We start from the raw sequence: 18,181 nt of genomic DNA on the forward strand, positions 1-18,181 counted from the left end.
CTCGACCAGAATTAAGTTTTCCTCTATCGGATTTTGACTAATAGGAATTTATTTCCGTTCAACATCCTGTGACAGTTTCAAAACATCTTTATTTCTTACTCAGCTGTAGGATAAATCTCCATCATTACAGTATGAAAGCAGCAGATGTTGAGAAGACCCCAGACTCAGAAGATCTGTTATGTTACAATGCAGTACCCCACCTGGTTTCCATCTGATTTTAGCTGGGAAGTTTGTTCTTGATTTAAAAGGCGAGTCAGCTCAGAACAACAGAAGAGATTTCAATTACTGGGGGATTTTTTGCTTCACTGATGGTCAGCAAATAAACGCAGATTACTTTCCTGTTATTTGCTCTACAAATAAACATGCAAGTGATTTCAAGTCACCATACACCACATATAAAGCCACGACATTATCTCACTGTCAGTATGGCCAGCTCTGCTCTAAGCCTTCCTTTCTTTGAAGTGGGAAGCGTGTCACACAGTGCTTGGTGTCTATGGTGCGCGTTAAATGTGTCGATCCTATCACCGATGGCAAACATGAAATCCATTTCCCATCTCGGATTAAGGTTAGGAATCCTTTTAACGCAAACAAACGGGCATCACACACACCGTCAGCACGGTGCTGTGAGCTCTGTCCTGTGTTCAGAGGTGTTTTAAAGATGTGCAATAAGTTTCATCTCCCTCCTTCCCAACAGCCCGCAGAGCCTTTCGGGCTCCAGGATAAAACCAGCTGAGCCACACAGGCAGCCCACGACTTCAGAAAGCAGAGTGAAATGTCACGGCTGAAACACTCTCTCTTCAGTTTCTGCTGATGCTTGCTTAGAAAAAGAAAGAGAGCTTCAAAGATAAGATATTTTTCAACCTGACAGCGTGGCCTCCAAGCTGAAATTGACATCATTTCCATCTCTGTAAGTAGGTGGCAAACGTTTCACTTGCGGTATTATCCAGGTCAGATCAGGCTGCTGAATTCTGGATTAAAAACAGGATCGTCTGCGATGACGTGACCTGCCACCATGATATGTGCTCAACGCTCAGTGATTTCGTCTTTGTGCTCCTCTCACGGGCTTTGATATGCGGGCAGGGAAGCAAATGTGAAGGGGGCATCCATCCAGAAATCATGACATTTTCAATAAAGACCCTGCAGTGACGGAGAAGAGGCCCAAACGTCTCAGGTGTCCTCTTGGCACCTCCATTCATTCCAACGGATGCTGTTCAAACAGGCCGCGTCTGTCATTTCCTGACAGTTTGAGTAATTTCATTTTGACATCTCCTACTTTGAAGAAGCATAAAGAGGTCACATTGTAATAAGTTAAAAAAAGGGGAGAGAAATGTACAACCTTATATCCATAGCACTATGAATACAGATCTCTCTTCACAGTAAAGGTTAGGTTGCCAGCTATAATCATTCAGAATTAATGCAACTTTTGCAAAAAGTGTTAGATTCAGCACTTCTGCACTTCCATTACTGTAATCTCAGTGGAGTGATTTCCCTCTTTAAACAGTATGGAGCACTCTGCTTGAAATGCTGAGCTATGATGACACCAAGTGGACCATGCAGGTAACATCAGCCGTATGAAGCCCAAACTTCAGTTTAACAAGGAAAAGTGTTTTTGTTTTTCCTTTTCAGGCGCGTATCTATTTGTGTCCGTGACCTCATTCACAAGCAATGAGACAGTCGGGTCAGTTGTTTATTTTCTGAGCTTTTATTTCAGTCCAACCAGCAGGATGTGAGAGAGCTGGATTGCCCAACTCTCCCCTCAACATCTGGGTGCAAGATGCCCAAACAGATGAGCCGTGTCTCTTCACTCCTGTCACCTACTCAGTCCATTGTTTTCACCACATGCACTCCTTTCCACTTTCCTCTATCCTCTGGGTCTCCTCACTGCTTCTTTCCCGCTACTCCTTTCTTTCTTTGGTTTATGTCATATTGCCGTGTTGGTGTTGTTCCTACACTATCATAACTGATGTTGTTTGTGTGGCCAAGAACCAACCAAAATTGCCCTTTGTGTGTCCAAAAAATACGCACATGGGAAAAAGCAGCCTTTTTAACATGTGGTTAATGTTGTGAACGGGTCTATTTTAACCCAAACCATGATCTTTTCATAAATCTAACCAAGTAGTTTTACGGCCTACACACAATCAAACCGCAACAGGGAAATTTAAAATAAAAAAAGGATCTGTTTTTGTCTGTAAGCAGAATGCATCAGTTAAAGCTTCAGTGTGTAGGACTTAGTGGCATAGTGGTGAGGCTGCAGATTGCAACCTTCACTATTGTGACTGCTAAAAACATGAAAAATGCTAAAGGTGCTCTTTGGAGTCAGTGTTTGGTTTGTCCATTCTGGGCTACTGTAGATTCATGGGGACAACATGATGGACTCTGTGGAAGAGGACCCCTCCCTCTGGAGACATAAAGAGCTCATTTTAAGGTAACATTCTTATTTTCATGTGATTATACAATTATGAAAACGTACTCTGTCGTGTACTTGTGGACGGGGCTTTGTGCTAAGATAAGCTAAGCTAACCAGCTGCTGGCTGTAGCTTCATGTTCAACGCACGACCAGGTGAGTGAGAGCGATCTACTCATCTAACTCTCTGTGAGAAAGCAAGTGAGACGATTTCACAAAACTATTCCTTCCAGGAGAAAAAAGAAGACCAAACCTCCGAGCACATGACTCACATGTTCCTTGTCAAATGACACTTCATCAGTGCAGTGTTTCCCAGCATGATCTGCTCACTTTGTCCGTAAGTCAGGCTCATATCTGAAAAGACACAATTGTGAAATGTCAACTTCATTTGAAAAGTGAGATATTTTCATGTGTAAATCATCTTATTTTAAGTGTGTGCTTCCAGATACTATATGTACTTCTCCTGAACGTTGTTTACTTCTTCAGCAGTGTTTACTTGTATTAAACTCTGAGCAGTAACAGGTGTGTGGATAGACCACTTTGAATAGCATCAGTTCACAGTAGGACTTCACAGACAGAACCAATAACATTTGTCCTCCACGCTGTTTTAGCTTGTTGTTCTCTCGCTTGCATCCCTTGTTCCTGACAAACCAGCTCCTCCTGGCTCTCAGTCCAGACGTTTCCTGTCCCCCAGGGGTTCGGGGCAACATCTCATCTGTATGTGACTGTAAGTGTATTACAAAGGAGATGTGCGCTGAATCCTCTGGGCTTAGGTTAACAGAGAGTCTGGAGTCTCTGGAGTTGTGACCCCCGCTTCATTCCAGTCCACATTTCATTATGACAGGAGTCTTAAATCATATGAAGGCTTTAGGGACCAGTCCAACAGGGGGGATCAGAGGGGATCTGGACATGATCAGAGGAAATGGGTTGTATGTCAGAGAGAAGGAATCTAACTCAGATTGTCCACTTCATCATTCATCCTCCGGTCTGGAGGATACATTACCTTCAGTACTTCAGATTTTAAACAACCTTTCTTTTTATATTATGGCAATACTTCATTTTACATGTCTGTATTTTCCTAATAATTTCCCTGTAGCAAATTTTAGGGGAAAAGGAGACAGAAACACATGTAAAATGTGGGTACACACAATTCAACATATATAAATAACAATGTTTTCAGAATAAATCCACAATGAATGAGTATTTTCTGGTGTTTCAATGGAGAAATCCTCTCAACGAAATTCCACAACCCACAAAATATTACATAATTCCTTCCAGAGGACTTTCAAGGAAATGATTGTGAAATTATTAGGATATTAGGGACCCATAAAGCAGAGCATTGCCCACATTCTCAATTTTGCCTTTTCCATTTAAGTCTTTCATTGTCATCTTTCAGCAAGAGATGTTTACTTAAGTTTCCTTTCAACTTCAGTTTAGACTTAATTTAATGGCGCAAAGCTTGATGTGTTTACACACAATCACTGCTAATTCAGTCCAGATTTCTTTGTCTTCTCTTAAACTACTACTGTATCTGCCCGGCTGCAATACAATATTTTCCTGACTCTCCCCACAAATCATCTTTGAATGTTTGAAACACTAAACACCGTTTCACCATGTTGAACCACGCAACTCCTAGCATCTTATGCAATGTGAAGTGTGCTTGATCGGTCACGCCAGAGTTAGAAAGAATGCGTACGGTTCCTGGTCCATTTCACACATATGTTACACACATATGTTTACAGGACTCCACCACACTCCCTCTCCAAGAGGCCCGGGCCCCCTGCTAGGGGAGCGGCAGCCGAGAGAGAAAGAGAGTGAGGCAGAGATAGCGAGCGAATAAGAGGAGTCTGATCAGAAGCCAGTATTGGCACCGCTCCGTGTCCCAGCCGGACCGAAAGCGTGTGGGCCCTTGGCGGGCGGAGAGTCAGGCGGTTCTGGAACTTCGTGGAGGAAGAGCGGCCAGCTGGAGAGGTAACAGAGTGGTATTGTGAGCTGACTGACTGACTGACGCCTCAGTGGAGCAGAGACGTAGGCTGCCGGGGTGGCCTCTTTCTGGGCCCCACAGGGCCCCCGTGTGCTGCTGCACTGCTGGAAGTGGGTCAGACAGACACAAGAGCACAGCGAAGAGAGATTGGAGTGTGTACGCTCAGCAGAGATCCAAGACAAAGAGGCATCTAAACAGCGAAGCTTGTGTACAGTGAGCTGGAAGAGATGGGGCCACAAGGTTGACGTCGAGATAGAAAACGTCTGGTGCAGAGATGATTATCAGCATTGTGGACAAATTATCTCAAGTGACTGGGACTTATAATTCTGCTCAATAACATAACAACGTTGCAAATGTTTAATGCAACCCACAACTAATTCATCCCTTCATTACATCAAAATTCTGCCTCTGTTGCCATCTTTTTACCCTCAATGAGTCAATGATGTAACAGCAAAACAATCTGTTTCCCTGCTGCCATATACAAAGTGGTGATTACCATCATGTGGAGCTTGACTGGTTATGACAACATAAAGGCCTCTTTGAAAAAATGTTCAAAGCGAGAGGCTGTAGCTCATCTTGCCAGAGGGAGGCAGTGTTCTCATTCAGCGCACATTAACATTCTTCACAGCATCCATTTTGCCTCCAATTCTCTGCAGCTCCTAAGCTGCAAAATGATCGCCAGCCACAGAAGCAGAGAGCAGCTAGTTATCTTGTTATTGATGTGGGCACTTTGAAGAGAAAAGAGCTGCCACATTCTGGCAGACAGGAGGCCGGAGCCCGACAACACAATAAAAGAAAGTTCTGAGAAGTCAGAGGAATGTGAAGAATGGGAGAGTAAAAACCTCCTTCAGACAAAGGCGGTGTCACACTTAAACCTGAAACATGCTTGGAAATACCATAAAGTTATGTTTATGAGTTTGCTATGGCAAGTTTGCCTGACCACACGCAGCAGAGGAGGGACTGTTCTAGAAGTGTGAGGCGCTCAGACCTGCTCACAATTCAGCCTGAAAGTCAAATACTTCAAGCCCCACCTTCACTTGGCGTTTATGATCCCCATGAAAACAGAGAATGAAAACTGTTAGATTGTGGCTGTGAGTCACGTCCAAACACTTCTCAAAGCGCACGCGACACACAAAACAGATTTTATACCTTGAATGCTTTCAGGGAAATCACATTCCACTCCTGCAACATGTGTGATAAAGCAACTGTGAGGTTATGCTTTACATGTGTCCTGGCAGCCTGTCGGAGCATCATCTGGTGAGCCGTTCTGTTTGTCCTGAAACTGAACATGCTTTGTATTTATCCTCCCACACGCAGCCGCAGCAGGGAAACCAGCAAGTTCAAGTGAAGCAGACGCTGAAGTATAAAAACTTCTTTTTAGCCCGGATCTGGGGGCAGTGGAGAAGGAACGACGGACGAGACATGAGAGGCGGATTTGAGACAAAACAGACCACGCCGTCACACGCTTGGTCTTGGTAAATACTTTATATGCAATTGTTTCTTGATCTTTGCAAACACTGTATAGAAAACACTTAAGGTAACATTTGTCAAACATTTAAAGCGCGTCTGAGCTTTCAGACAGACATGACACAGTACTCTACAGCTTTATAAACATTCTCCCCCCTCTGGCCTGTCCATACACACCCCTCACCACACTCCCCACCACATATAATCCCTTCCTAACACACACACACACACGCACACACACACACACACGCTCAGCCACCACAATCAGACCCTCCTCTTATTATTCACAGTAGGCTTTATAACACTGTTTCTGTATCGTATGATGGTTCTCAACATTTTTTTTTATTTAAAATAGCTATCAACATTTATGCTGTAATATCTGAAAAGTGATACATTTGTATTTACATAAGCTTATTGAGCAAGATTCAAATACAATGTATGTGGTACATATGTATAGGTGTATGTAGGTATGTATATTTGAGTGTGTGTGTGTGTGTGTTGACCAGAGCCACTTGAATCATTCTGCTTGAGTCACTGACCGATGTTCAGTGATAGCGTCCAGTCTGTTAAGTACAGTCCAGTTAGAAAAGAAGACAGTGGCGTGGAGCTCTGATGAGCCTCATCCCCACGGCGGTGCCTCGGTCGCTCGGAGAGGTGGCGCAGGGCGGCAGAGCGGAGTGAAGCCGGTCACTGACTGTCCCTTACAGCCGTCTGTGATAGCATGAGGAGATTACGGGAGACTGAGGTGACTGGAGATGGTGCGAGGTGCACACGGCAAGTACATTCAAGCGGAGGCCAGGAGGTGTCAGTCGATATCTCGGACGGCTGTGTTTTAGAGTCCTACAACCTCAGAGACTGGCACATTCAGACTCTCACACTCATGTTTCCATTTAGCACAAGATGAAAGTAAGAAAACGTGGCAAATGGCCTCAGTACCATGTCTGATTTTAAAACACCTCCTTAAGCATCACACACGGATGCAAGGATGGGCCAATGAGAAGTCTTTGCTTCCAGCTGATCGTACGATACCCCTCCTTAATCCCCCTCCTCGTTTCTCTTTCACACACAGAGATGCAAGCACTCACGTGTACATTCATATACACAAAGTACAGAAGTAAGCAATTACACCTACACACACAGAATAACAAACAAACAAAAGGTCGACACGCCCACTCCTGGCCACACATACACACTGGGACCTGGGTAAGAGACCAAACTAATGTGAGAGGAAAGTGAGGCACATAATCTGACAGGCAAAATGTAGCCTGGATTTTGGTATACTCAAAACAGAAGTCAGATGTGGGCGATTAATGTGCCACAGACAGGCCCAGGCTTTCAGCCCAGTGACAACTTCTAAAACGTTACATCTATGTAGCACCTATATTCTCCCTGGTGCAATACACATACTCTGAATCATGAAGTACCTATCGAACGCAGAAGCTCCGGCTTCTTCGTCCACATGAGCAACAGCCATGCCGGCGAATAATTTTAGGGTTGGACTAAGGTACCATAGTGATGATATGAATAGTGCTTAAAGGCTTTGCTTTTCTTTCACATCCTCATTTGCTATTACCAAGGTCAAAGGCATTGAAACATAGATCCACATAATTAAACATGTAAAGAATTTATGTGCTCCAACAGTCTCATAAACTCTGGGTTGGGATCAGAAATAGGTCACAGGCCTATTTCTGCTGGGTCCCTACATGGCAAGAGTAGCAATAGGTTGTCTTGAGCTGGGGTCAGAAGAGCGGGGACTTGAGTTTGTTGTTTCTTAGATGAGAAAGCTTAAGAACCACAAACAGTGTCTCCACTGGGTGCAGGAGTGTTGGAAATGGAAATGGAAATGCCGAGTCAATCTCTTGAGGGCGTTTACAGAGGTGCTTGAAAGGCCCCTGTGGGTCTTTGAGAGCCATTTATTCAACTTGGCAGCACTTTGCTATCCCTGTATGCAAATGTAGATCTTTTGTAACTCCTTGTGTATCTACCTTTTCTTGACAGTATTTAAAAGCTACTTCATTATCCTGGGTGTGTCGGTTCACAGGGTCAGTTAATTTTGTTCCAAATTGATAACAGAAAGTGATAGAAGGGGAGAATGAGAGAAAGCAGGTAATCTGTCCATCCTTCCAGTCACCCCTCGATTCGTCAGGATGGGGATCAGGAGTTTGGGTGAGGTTGAGTTCAACCGTCGTCTGGGGTCGAGTCTTCAGGGGTGGATGAGTCCTCAGCAAAGTCGTCCGATGAGCCACTCTTGTGGATGCGGCCGTCGCTGCGCATGCTGTGGAAAGTCTTGCGGAAAGCCTCCATCATTGAATGCGCCAGCTTCTTGGCCTCCAGCTTGCTCTCGCACTCCACGGCGTGGCAGTCCATCTGGAAGGACAGGTCGTCGTTGATCTCCCGGTAGATCCAGGCAAATACGTTGGGTCTGATGCTGTGGTCGGCCGTGCAGTAGGCGATCCGCGCCACCTGGTACGTGTCCATGGTTACTGAGGCCTCGCCGTGCTCGTCCAGGTGGTGAAGACGCACCTGGAAGGGCCGAATCTCCAGCAGTGAGTTGCCTGTGGGGATGGTGCCCTGTTGCTGGGCGAGGGCACGACGCTCCACCAGACCCACCACCGCCGACTCTGTGCAGCCCGACAGGAACTGGGTCCCAGAGATAGTCACCTTACCCAGGTAGGCCACCTGTAGGAAAGGAGATACACAAAGATCCTATTAGATTTGTCTTTCTAATGCAACGTATAACAAAAGTAAATATGCAAGTGGCTACAAATATGCCACAATGCTTTCAACTACAGTTTCAAAATTACAGCTGCAAACAGAAAAATAAAGGGGATTCCCTTTATTGTTTTGCAATCCAAAACACCTTTAAAATGTGAAAAGACAATATATTTGCTTTTAAATAAACTGAGTGACTGGTAAAAAAGAATCCAACAGATAAAGCTAAACTTCACTGGCCAAGGTTTCAGCAGAGTGACTTCTTCTAAAATGGATGTAGCACCTATATTCTCCCTACTCAGTATGCTCTCTGACACACTAAAAGAGTCCTGTGATTAGGATTCCACCCTAATCACAGGACTCTAATGTCACCCACCTCCAGATAACCAGCAGAGCCCATTTAATCTTTAGATTTAGAGACATGTACGGAGTCAGTAAATCAGTGAGATATTTTGGCACAAGGACATTTAACACCTTAAGAGTCAGCAGTAACATTTCAAAAATCAAAGCAGAAACTAACAGGGGGTCAAGTGTGATTTGCTTAGGATTGGGGTATTCATCTTTTGGTGCAATTATAATAATAAAACCAACATTTCAAGCAGTCTGCTTTATATTTTTTGACAAGCAGTGTATTTGCTGTTGAACTGGCTGGTATTGTGACCTTAGATTTATCATCAGTACAGCTTCAAGAATTTGGGGATATCCAGCATCTAATGTCATTATTAAACCATTATCATTTTTAGATTGCAGTGGAACAAATAAATGTCATAGCGACAGAAGAGAACATCATGGTTTGTATCACCTGATTGAGGGGAAACATGTAAATTGAAAACAATAGTGGGCCAAGAATGGACCCTTGAGTAACACCACAATTAAATGGATATGGGTCAAAGAACACTAAGGTGAAAGAATGGTGGTGACCTGGCCACCATATTTTAGTATCTGTACAGAGGAGCATCCTTCCATCAACCATCTGCATGTTCAGCTTTTACATTAAGATCCTAAACATGATATGTGGCAGCTTCTATCAGGGTCAAGGATGGTCCAACTCACGGCTAAAAAGATCGTTAACGTTAACTATGAAACAAAAGAGTGAATGCATTACCATTTAATCATCTCAGGCAGTTTTCAACATTTAAAATATTACTGTACTGGGAGCTAATCAACGTGCAGCAAATGGAAAATAGTTTGAATTCCATCTTCAGTGTACATCTTTAGGTTAATTAACCTGAGAAACTGGGGTGATTTAAGTCCCGCTGTGGTGGTGATTGAGAGGCGTTTCTAATTTTCTGTGGTAACTGTGCTGACATGCTAAAGGCTGTGCGTGTGCCACTTCCCGAAGTGAAAAATAACACTATGTTGAGCTGTGGCTGCAACCAGGACCATAGAATACCATAGTAATGACACTGCATACCAGGAGAGCGATAGACTGAGGAAATGGAGAGGGAAAAGAGGAGAGAGAGAGTTAAGAAGTGAACAAAGCTGAAGTTTTCTATGGGAACGTGGCCAACTCGAGAGCGGTCCAGGAATAATGGCTGACTTGTGCGCTTTCTCTACATGCCGTTCTTCATAGCTTTATAAAAATACACAGAGGAGGAGCCTGCTATGAGTCAAACTCTCAAAGAGTTTTCACTCCTGTCTGTGTTTATACTGGGGCAGGGGAATACTACTCTCTCTCAAGAGTTCATTACAGCTGGCTTACATGCAGCACACATTTGACACATGGCTGCACACGAGTGCAATGATAAATGTGAATACTAAAGGAAAGCTGTGTATCATATAACACTCATATATAGAATTTATATAGAAGATGCAGCCTGCATTCATGGCTCAATGCACATCTGCCCAATGTCAAGCCAGCCTCTGTAATGTTATTCCCTTAAGAAATGTAAGTAAACTATATCAGTCTTTCAGTGAGTTCTTACATTTTATTACCTGACAACAGCAGAGGTCCACGTAGCAGATTAACAGGTACCCATGCCAGACTGACACACTGAAGTGCAACAAAAACCAACACAAAGCAGAGGCCCAGGTCCTGTTTTACTCATCACTTGATCTGACTGATTCTCTGCTTGCACAAGTCTGCAAGTCTGTTTAGTCTGCAACCGTCAAGTCTACCTGCCCTCATTCTCTGCTATGATTTTGACTGAATGGCATCTTTCAGAGTAAGCATGGAGAACAGGCAGCCAGTCACTCAGTCCTTGAGTCCACCAACCCCTTTGTTAGACAGGCAGCAGCATTTATCATAGAGGTGGTTAGCCTAGCTTAGCATAAAGACTGAAAGCGGGAAGAAATAGCTAGACTGGCTGTCCAAAGATTAAAACACTTATCATTACCTCTAAAGCTCACTTATTAATACACTGTATCTTGTTTGTTAAATCCTTACACAAACAGAAATTTTAAAAATGACAGATTGTGGTTTCAGGGGTAGTTACATGCTATAACTACGGTGGATTAGCCCCCGAAAAACCCTGATTGCGGTGTGACATGACACTGATTCCCAGTTTCCTATAGGCAACGGTAAGAGATCCAGGCAGTGAAAGCAGCTGCCTCCCCATGCCTGGTTTTCATTAGCGGTGACCGCGGGGTGGGACATGCAGCCTTTGCACCCGATCCATCATTCAGCTGAGTGCCACAGGTCTGCAGGAGCAGCCTGGAGGCAGGGCGGTTTGCTAGTCAACCACACTGACACCCTCTCGCAGCCAAAAGGCGGTCAGTCACTCAGCCAGCCAACAGATCCAAAGACTGTGCCAAGGTACATCAACCATCCACAATGTGCTGTTTGTATGTCGAACAGCAATAAAGACTCTTTGTGGACTTCTTCGCTCTGTCCCTCCTGTTTTGATATCGAGTTACTTGTTTAAACTACGATTGTTTCTACTGATTGCTTGCTTCCTTGTTGAATGAAGGCTGACTGCTTTGCCAGGTTTACTTCTCTGACAGCAAGTAGGGATTGGCCAAAAGCACAAAAAGACAGTTCATGTTTCCTCTCGATCGGCATATGTCTGCTTTACTGTCTCTGGTGTTAGAAAATCAGGACATGATCTGTTAATGTGCCTAATTAAGGTTCACAACTAGGGATGATGAGCCAGCAAAAGGGGCTTGGTGAAGAGTTGCAGCTGCTGGATATTCAGACTGAATGAGAAGAAAGAACTATTCAGCCTGATGCTGCCTTCTTTTGTCGAAGAAAAAGATATGAGTTTTCCCCAAACCAGTCATGAGTGGCTGGCGTATCCACTACATTTCGCAATAATCACAAAAAGGTAAAAAGCTTCCTCTGATCACCAGTATGATGTGCTAAGCAAGGAGAAGATGAGGAAGAAAGTAGAACAACAGAGAGGTCAAGAAATGGGGGAAAGAGGGAAAGATGGTGGTAAGAGGCATGATAGTTAAGGGGGCAATGGGTAAAAAGGGACGAGAAACAACTTCATTAGAGGTAGCTTAGAAAAAAACTAAAATTTTGTTCTTTGATGAAGAGGAAAACACACTAGATTATCAGAGCAGCAACTTGTTTGTCTGAGTTGGCAAATTTGGACAGTTTGAACGATTTGGGCCAAAAGTTTTCTCCATGAGTATCACCTTTCCAGACAGGCACGACGGTGAAATAAGATAGCATAAAAAAAGGTAGGTGTGCGTATGTGTGTGTAAGGTGGCGAGCAACATCAGTGAGAAGAGTGTGTGAGGTGAGGAGGTCACCAGAAGACTGAGCAAACACTGGAGTTTGTTTCTGGAAAGTCCAGACTGAGCATGCAGCTGAAGAGGAAACTGTTACATTGCTCGAGCAGAAAGATGGAGGGTGGATAGATGAAATAGATAGAGATTAAACTGCTTATATCACTGTGTTCATAAGAATAAAAGAAAACAGATACACTACGAAAACTCTGGATTTTTTTTGGTTTGCAGTTGTTGAATCACTGACTTCAACTGTGCTGACATTTCTTTCCTTTCAGGCTTTACATTTACCCCTGGTCTCTGGTCTGCAGGCGAACGTAGCATCTGCATAAGAAAAGCTGAATGTTTGAGAATTTCTGAACACAGTTGCACTAAATGTGAAACTAAATGTGAAGTTTGGCTGCTGATAAAAGGTGACGGATAGACAAAAACACAATCAACTTTGAGATGATTTGGTTGAAACAGAAAGAACTTTTGCCTAAATATACTGCAATCATCATCATGATCAAATCTAGTCATGATCGATTGTACGAACTCTGATACCCAAATAACAGCTGGGGCTCATGGGTGTTGTGTTACTGAAGTACTGAAGTTGCTGCAAAATGTTTTAGCGGCAAAGCTTGAATCCAATCCGCCGACATGTTGCCTACAAGTTAAGGAAAAACAGAAGACAAGATCTGCAGATCTTACACCTCTCCTGGTTGTTCTGCTGAGGTGTTACTTGGGAACACACAGATGGTAGACCAGCAGGACCCTTGCAGGATGACTGAAGCTGCAATGAAGTTGTCCCCAATGCAGCTCACATCACACAGCCAGTTAGACCACAAACAAGTACAGTGAACCTTATAAATACACACAAGTGTTCTTGCTGTTCTTTATTGCGAAGACGGTCCACCCTGCTGGACTGGCCTTCACTAACATCATAAGAAATTACTATATTTTCATGAAGTTTAACCTCAGGGACCTCTGTGGACTGAGCTCAGTAAATATCAGTGATGGACTAGACAGTCCTGCCCATCGTTGGCTCGCTTTGCAGTAGTTAACCAAAGTTGTTTGCTGCAATATAAAAAGAAAACTCTTATTCCTGTCAAAGTCGATGGAGCTGGATGCAAGTGAGGAACAATTTAATGCACAGGAAAGAAGAAACGCTGCCTCCTAAACTGCTGCGAGTGTCATCGTCAGGTCTGCCCTTCCAAACATGATGTGTTTGATTGTCCCGAACAATTCACCAAAGACACAATACAGACTGAATCACTTTAATTATTTTTTCTGGTTTTGTAGTCTGCGCAGCAAAGACATTTTCTATCTCGTTTTTTTTTTAACCTTGATTATATGAAATACCTGCCAACTTTGTTGAGAGGGGCTATTTTGGATTTGCAGGGAATCCACATGGAAACAGTAAAGCCTCTCTGTTACCTCCAAAGAACAAACTCCTCTCTGGCTGAGCCACAAACTTAAGAAGTAAAAAAGGCAGATAATCTGGCAGACAACAACAGGACTATTGGCCAGCAGAAATAACACAAAGTAAGAAATGGTTTTTAAAATGGAGAAGTTTTTCTGATACTTCCTTCCTTTCGGTTCAGACTTGAAACCAAACCCTCTGATAGAATAACACTGGAACAGCCTCAGCTGTGCAGTACCTGAATCTTAGTTTTGGTTTGTGGGCAAATGTTATGGAAAATTATACTTTTGCAAGCAGAAAGACGCCAGGGAGGGACGCAGATAATCACATTAAAATTGAAAGCAAAATTTATTTATCTAACATCTGACACCGGCCGAATTAAGCATGAAGCCTCAACGCAGCAGCGTCCAAATGCTAACAGAAGCACGAGCGTTCTGTGCACAATCTGTGCGCCTGGAAGCGAGCAAACTGCAGAGGTGGACCTGAGACAGTTAGTTAGTGGGTGACTTTTAACAGCTACGGTGTGTGTGTGAGTGTGTCTTTGTGAGCGTGCGGGAGCGCGTCGGGACGGTTTCCAAAGGTACAAATCATGGGTTGTGATCGGAACACTGAAGAGACACACTGATTCAGATGGTCGTAAATCCTGCAGACGGAGAAGAGACATGATTCAGGTCGGACTCACAGAAATGAGCTGCGACCAGCATCTCCAGGCCAAACTACAGACGCCTGCATGAGTAAGTGTTTGTGCAGTACGTGAAGCAAACCACTCCAGCTCCCGCTTTCTACACATCAAGCTCAGGATAAAATTGATACATCAATCCATCCATCCCAGACCAGAACACATCTGCTGTCCTCCGCTCTGGCAGCCTGCTCACCCGTCGTCTCAGCGCTGGCAAGTCAGGCAGCCTAAATCATTCCAGAGTCCTCCCCTTTGTTTCAACTTTCCATGTGTTTCTCCTCCACTCTGAAACACTGTTGTCTCTTCTTCCCTCCGCTCTCTCCCCCTTTCTTTCTTTCTCCCATCATCTGTTTCTCCCCCCCTTTCACCTCTCCTCTATCCTCACATCCCCTCTTCTGTTCTGCACTCCCCTCTGCAGCTAACTCTTACCAGTTCTATACCGTCAGACTGAAAATATTGATTCCATATGAAGTGATACGGAGACAGAAATAAAGGTCAGCTGCAGGAACAAAGGCCTGGGGGGGGGGGGGAGATGCTGCAAAGAGAAATGGAGCAAACACTGACAGAAAAACGGACTGGCAACAGACAGACAGGCTGAGGCAAGAAAGATGAAATGTAAACTATCCAGTGGACGGCGGCTGCAGAACTAAACTGCGACATGTGTACAGTATGGATACCTGAGAGAGACAAAAACAAGCAAATGGTGTGCAAGTGTGACACAGAGAAGGGGGAAGGATGGTTAAACATTTGTGTGTGTGGTGAGACATGTGGCCACCATTACTGACTCTTGGCTTATGGAGCACATTGTCCTATACTGTTCTCTCCCTCTCCTACACTGGGAGACTCCTGACAGACCTGCAAGGCAAAGGTCACATGACCAACAGAGACAGCTGGCTGACTCACTAGCTTGTCTGCTTACGCTGTAATAATTTAAAGGAGAGTTCACGTTTTAGGAAATATGCTCAGTCGATTCTTTGCCAAGAGCTAGATGAGAAGATCGATACCACTCGGGTGTCTGTGGGCCAAGTATGAAGCAGCCGCCAGCAGCTGGCTAACTCAGCTTCACACAAAGAGTGGAAACAGCTAGCGTGGCTCCATCGAAAGGTAACAAAATCAGGGGTTAAGTTCTGTTTCTGCATGTTTACCACACTGCAAAAGAGTCTGTATAGTATACTGTAGCACATGCATGCCATCACAGTCACTCTGCCGCCACTGTTTTTAAGTACATGCCAGTAACAATGCCTTCTGTGCTTAATGATGAAAGAGGCAAACAGATTTTAACATTTAACATTTTGCGACGATTGACTGGACGCAAAGCCAGCAATGCCAGAAAAACCACAATTATGGAATGACAAAGGAGGAACAGACAGGCATGCGAGGAGGGACAGACAGAGAGAGAAGCTTGTTTTTAACAGATGGAGAGAAAGCAAATGAATGCAAAGAAAGACAGGAAAAAGTTAGGGATGCACAGAGGGAGACAGGAAAAACATCCGCAGCCCGGCGAGTGAGCCGGTGGGATGAGAAGACGGGAACATCCTGATGCACTCGCACACGACGTGCACTGTGTGCACGAGAGGCTGTGTTAGTGTGTAAGCACGCAGGCATGCACGTGTGCATGAGAGGTGTAGAGCTAGGGCAGCTGCTGCCGCTGGAGCCACAGCTGCTTCGGCTATCAGCAGAAGGGGACAGAGGGGATGAGAAGGGAAGAGGAGGAGGTATGGGAAAAGGAGGAGGAAGAGGCACTCCAGGATCAGCGCGGAGGTACCTGTCCCTACAGAGAGGCTTTGGGACTGTGGGGGAAGAAGAAGAAAGGGGCTGAGATGACAGGAAGAGGAGCTGTGAGCACAACAAGGGCCTCCTTGTTGATGAAGGCAGTTTGGTCCTGATGGGTCAGGTCCTGATAAGAGGGTACAGTCAGCAACACCTCTGGAATCTGTCATTCAGCATTATGCACTTTCCCAGACCTTGGTCCAAGGACAAACAGGAGGTGCAAACAAAACACACTCTCTCAATCTGTGCCTGTTTTGTATTTTGCCCCCCGTGGTCACATTTCATTCGAGGCAGAAATAGGCTGATTTTTTCCCCCCAAGCGGCTAGAGATGAGATGTTAGTGTGAAACCACGGTTGTTATTGTTCATGCCTCAATGGCTGATAATTTGGAAACACATCAGATTTGTACCTGGCAGCGGCGATCTTCTGTTGCTTGGCAAAAGTCCGAAAAATAACCGATTATATAGCTGCAACACAAACAGAAGTGTAAAAAAGACAATTCACCATTTTATGGGGGTCTGCTGCCACGTTTCCACTAGGAATAAGCACTTCAAGCAAAAATACAATTCCACATACCCACGCACCCACACAAAGTGAGAGAGGGACCTATTCAGTTTTGCAGCAGTTCAGTTTTGGATTTTATTGAATGGATTGTTAACTCAGGCTTAACAAATGCCATTTAACTTCAAAAACCAATTGCCTTCAACAAAGCCGATGTTGAAGCATGTCTTTAGCTGCATTCTTTTAGATCACAGCTGTTGTTTGCGCTGCACGTCTCCCATCAAACTTCGTCTGGTGGCAAAGTTACTGTCGCCATTGATCATTGAGGGTAAAATATCTAAGACAAGACCGTAGCTGCATAAATTATTTGATCTTTTATATTTTGATTGGAAAATTCTAGAACCATGACCCATCCCTAGTTTTCAGGTAGGTACTTTTATTTCCTTTTCCACTGCAGCTGATAACCCCTCGATACAGACGGGATTCTTATCTGATCGTGTAGCTTCACATGTAGTGAACAGAAATCAGTGAATGAAGTGAATCTATTCATGTGAAAAAGCACAAACCGTCTTCCCATATTTGCTGATTCCAGATATATCAAATTGGCATATGAAGACCTGCCAATAAGTAAAAAACTGCTGTGCCATAAAAAATAAACAAAATAAATCTTTTTTGACTGTATAATAATAATCTTAACATCGTTTTCTAGTTTTTTTACAATGTGGTAGAAAGCTCCAGAAAAGGGGAAGTGAGTGGAACTTGAGTAAATTAGTAATTAGATTATAATTTTCAGTTTTTTTAAGGTAATCTAGAAACATAGCTCATCGACCAGAGAACGTTAAGATTTCAACTGCAAAATGTCTCTTATGTCTAACTGAGTCATAATTTTATGGATTTGTATCAACAATGTATGTGTTGTGCAATTATGTATGAAGATGAAAATCCACCAATACGTCATCATTGGTTATTTTAACCTCCCTGATATTAATATGTATGCAGTATTGGCCCCAAACATCAGTACAACGACACTGTGATAAAGACTCAATCCAGTGTAAAACTGATACTTCATCATGTTCTATAGCTAATAAACAACTGCCCCCCAGTCAGAGACGGAGGTTATCCTGGCGTCCTCCTTCAGTCGGCCCCCTTCGTCTGGATCCTCCAACATGACTGGAAATCCACTGCTTGGGACGCAGCATTCCTGAGGAGGTTGTTAACATTCCTGTAAACTTATTGAATCAGCAAAGTGCAGCTGGCTCCGCTTGCCACGGCATGCAAAGATGGATGAGGTTTTTTTAGAAAGTGCTGTGCGTATTTGCTTGCTTGTGTGTGTGTGTGTGCGTGAGCATCTCAGTGTATATGAAAGACGCTTTCAAATTCCCGAGCCCTTCCATGCAGCCTATAGGGCGAGATTCTCCATACTCCACTGAAGGCAATAAAATTTGTCTAAGCTGAGCTGCACACTGGTGCCAGTTACTTTTTCTATTCTTGGCCACAGAATATGGTCTCACCAACATAAATTTGCAATGCAAATCGAAAAAAGGGTATTAACGACCCTTTTTCCTTACCAACACAAGCTATTTAGTCAAG

General features: G+C 44.0%; 1 protein-coding gene across 1 annotated transcript in view; it reads right to left on the reverse strand.

Annotated features, from left to right (window-relative positions):
* Positions 1-5,864: 5,864 nt before the first annotated feature.
* The window catches only part of pid1 (phosphotyrosine interaction domain containing 1), a 32,118-nt gene continuing 19,801 nt past the window's right edge, over positions 5,865-18,181 (reverse strand). Inside the window, exon 3 of the mRNA XM_041940741.1 lies at positions 5,865-8,534. Within this exon, the coding sequence (XP_041796675.1) occupies positions 8,034-8,534 (501 nt within the window). The 3' untranslated portion in view covers positions 5,865-8,033. The remainder of the gene's footprint in view (positions 8,535-18,181) is intronic.

Source organism: Chelmon rostratus, chromosome 7 (assembly GCF_017976325.1).
Source record: "Chelmon rostratus isolate fCheRos1 chromosome 7, fCheRos1.pri, whole genome shotgun sequence".
In the NCBI taxonomy this organism is placed as follows: Eukaryota; Metazoa; Chordata; class Actinopteri; order Chaetodontiformes; family Chaetodontidae; genus Chelmon; species Chelmon rostratus.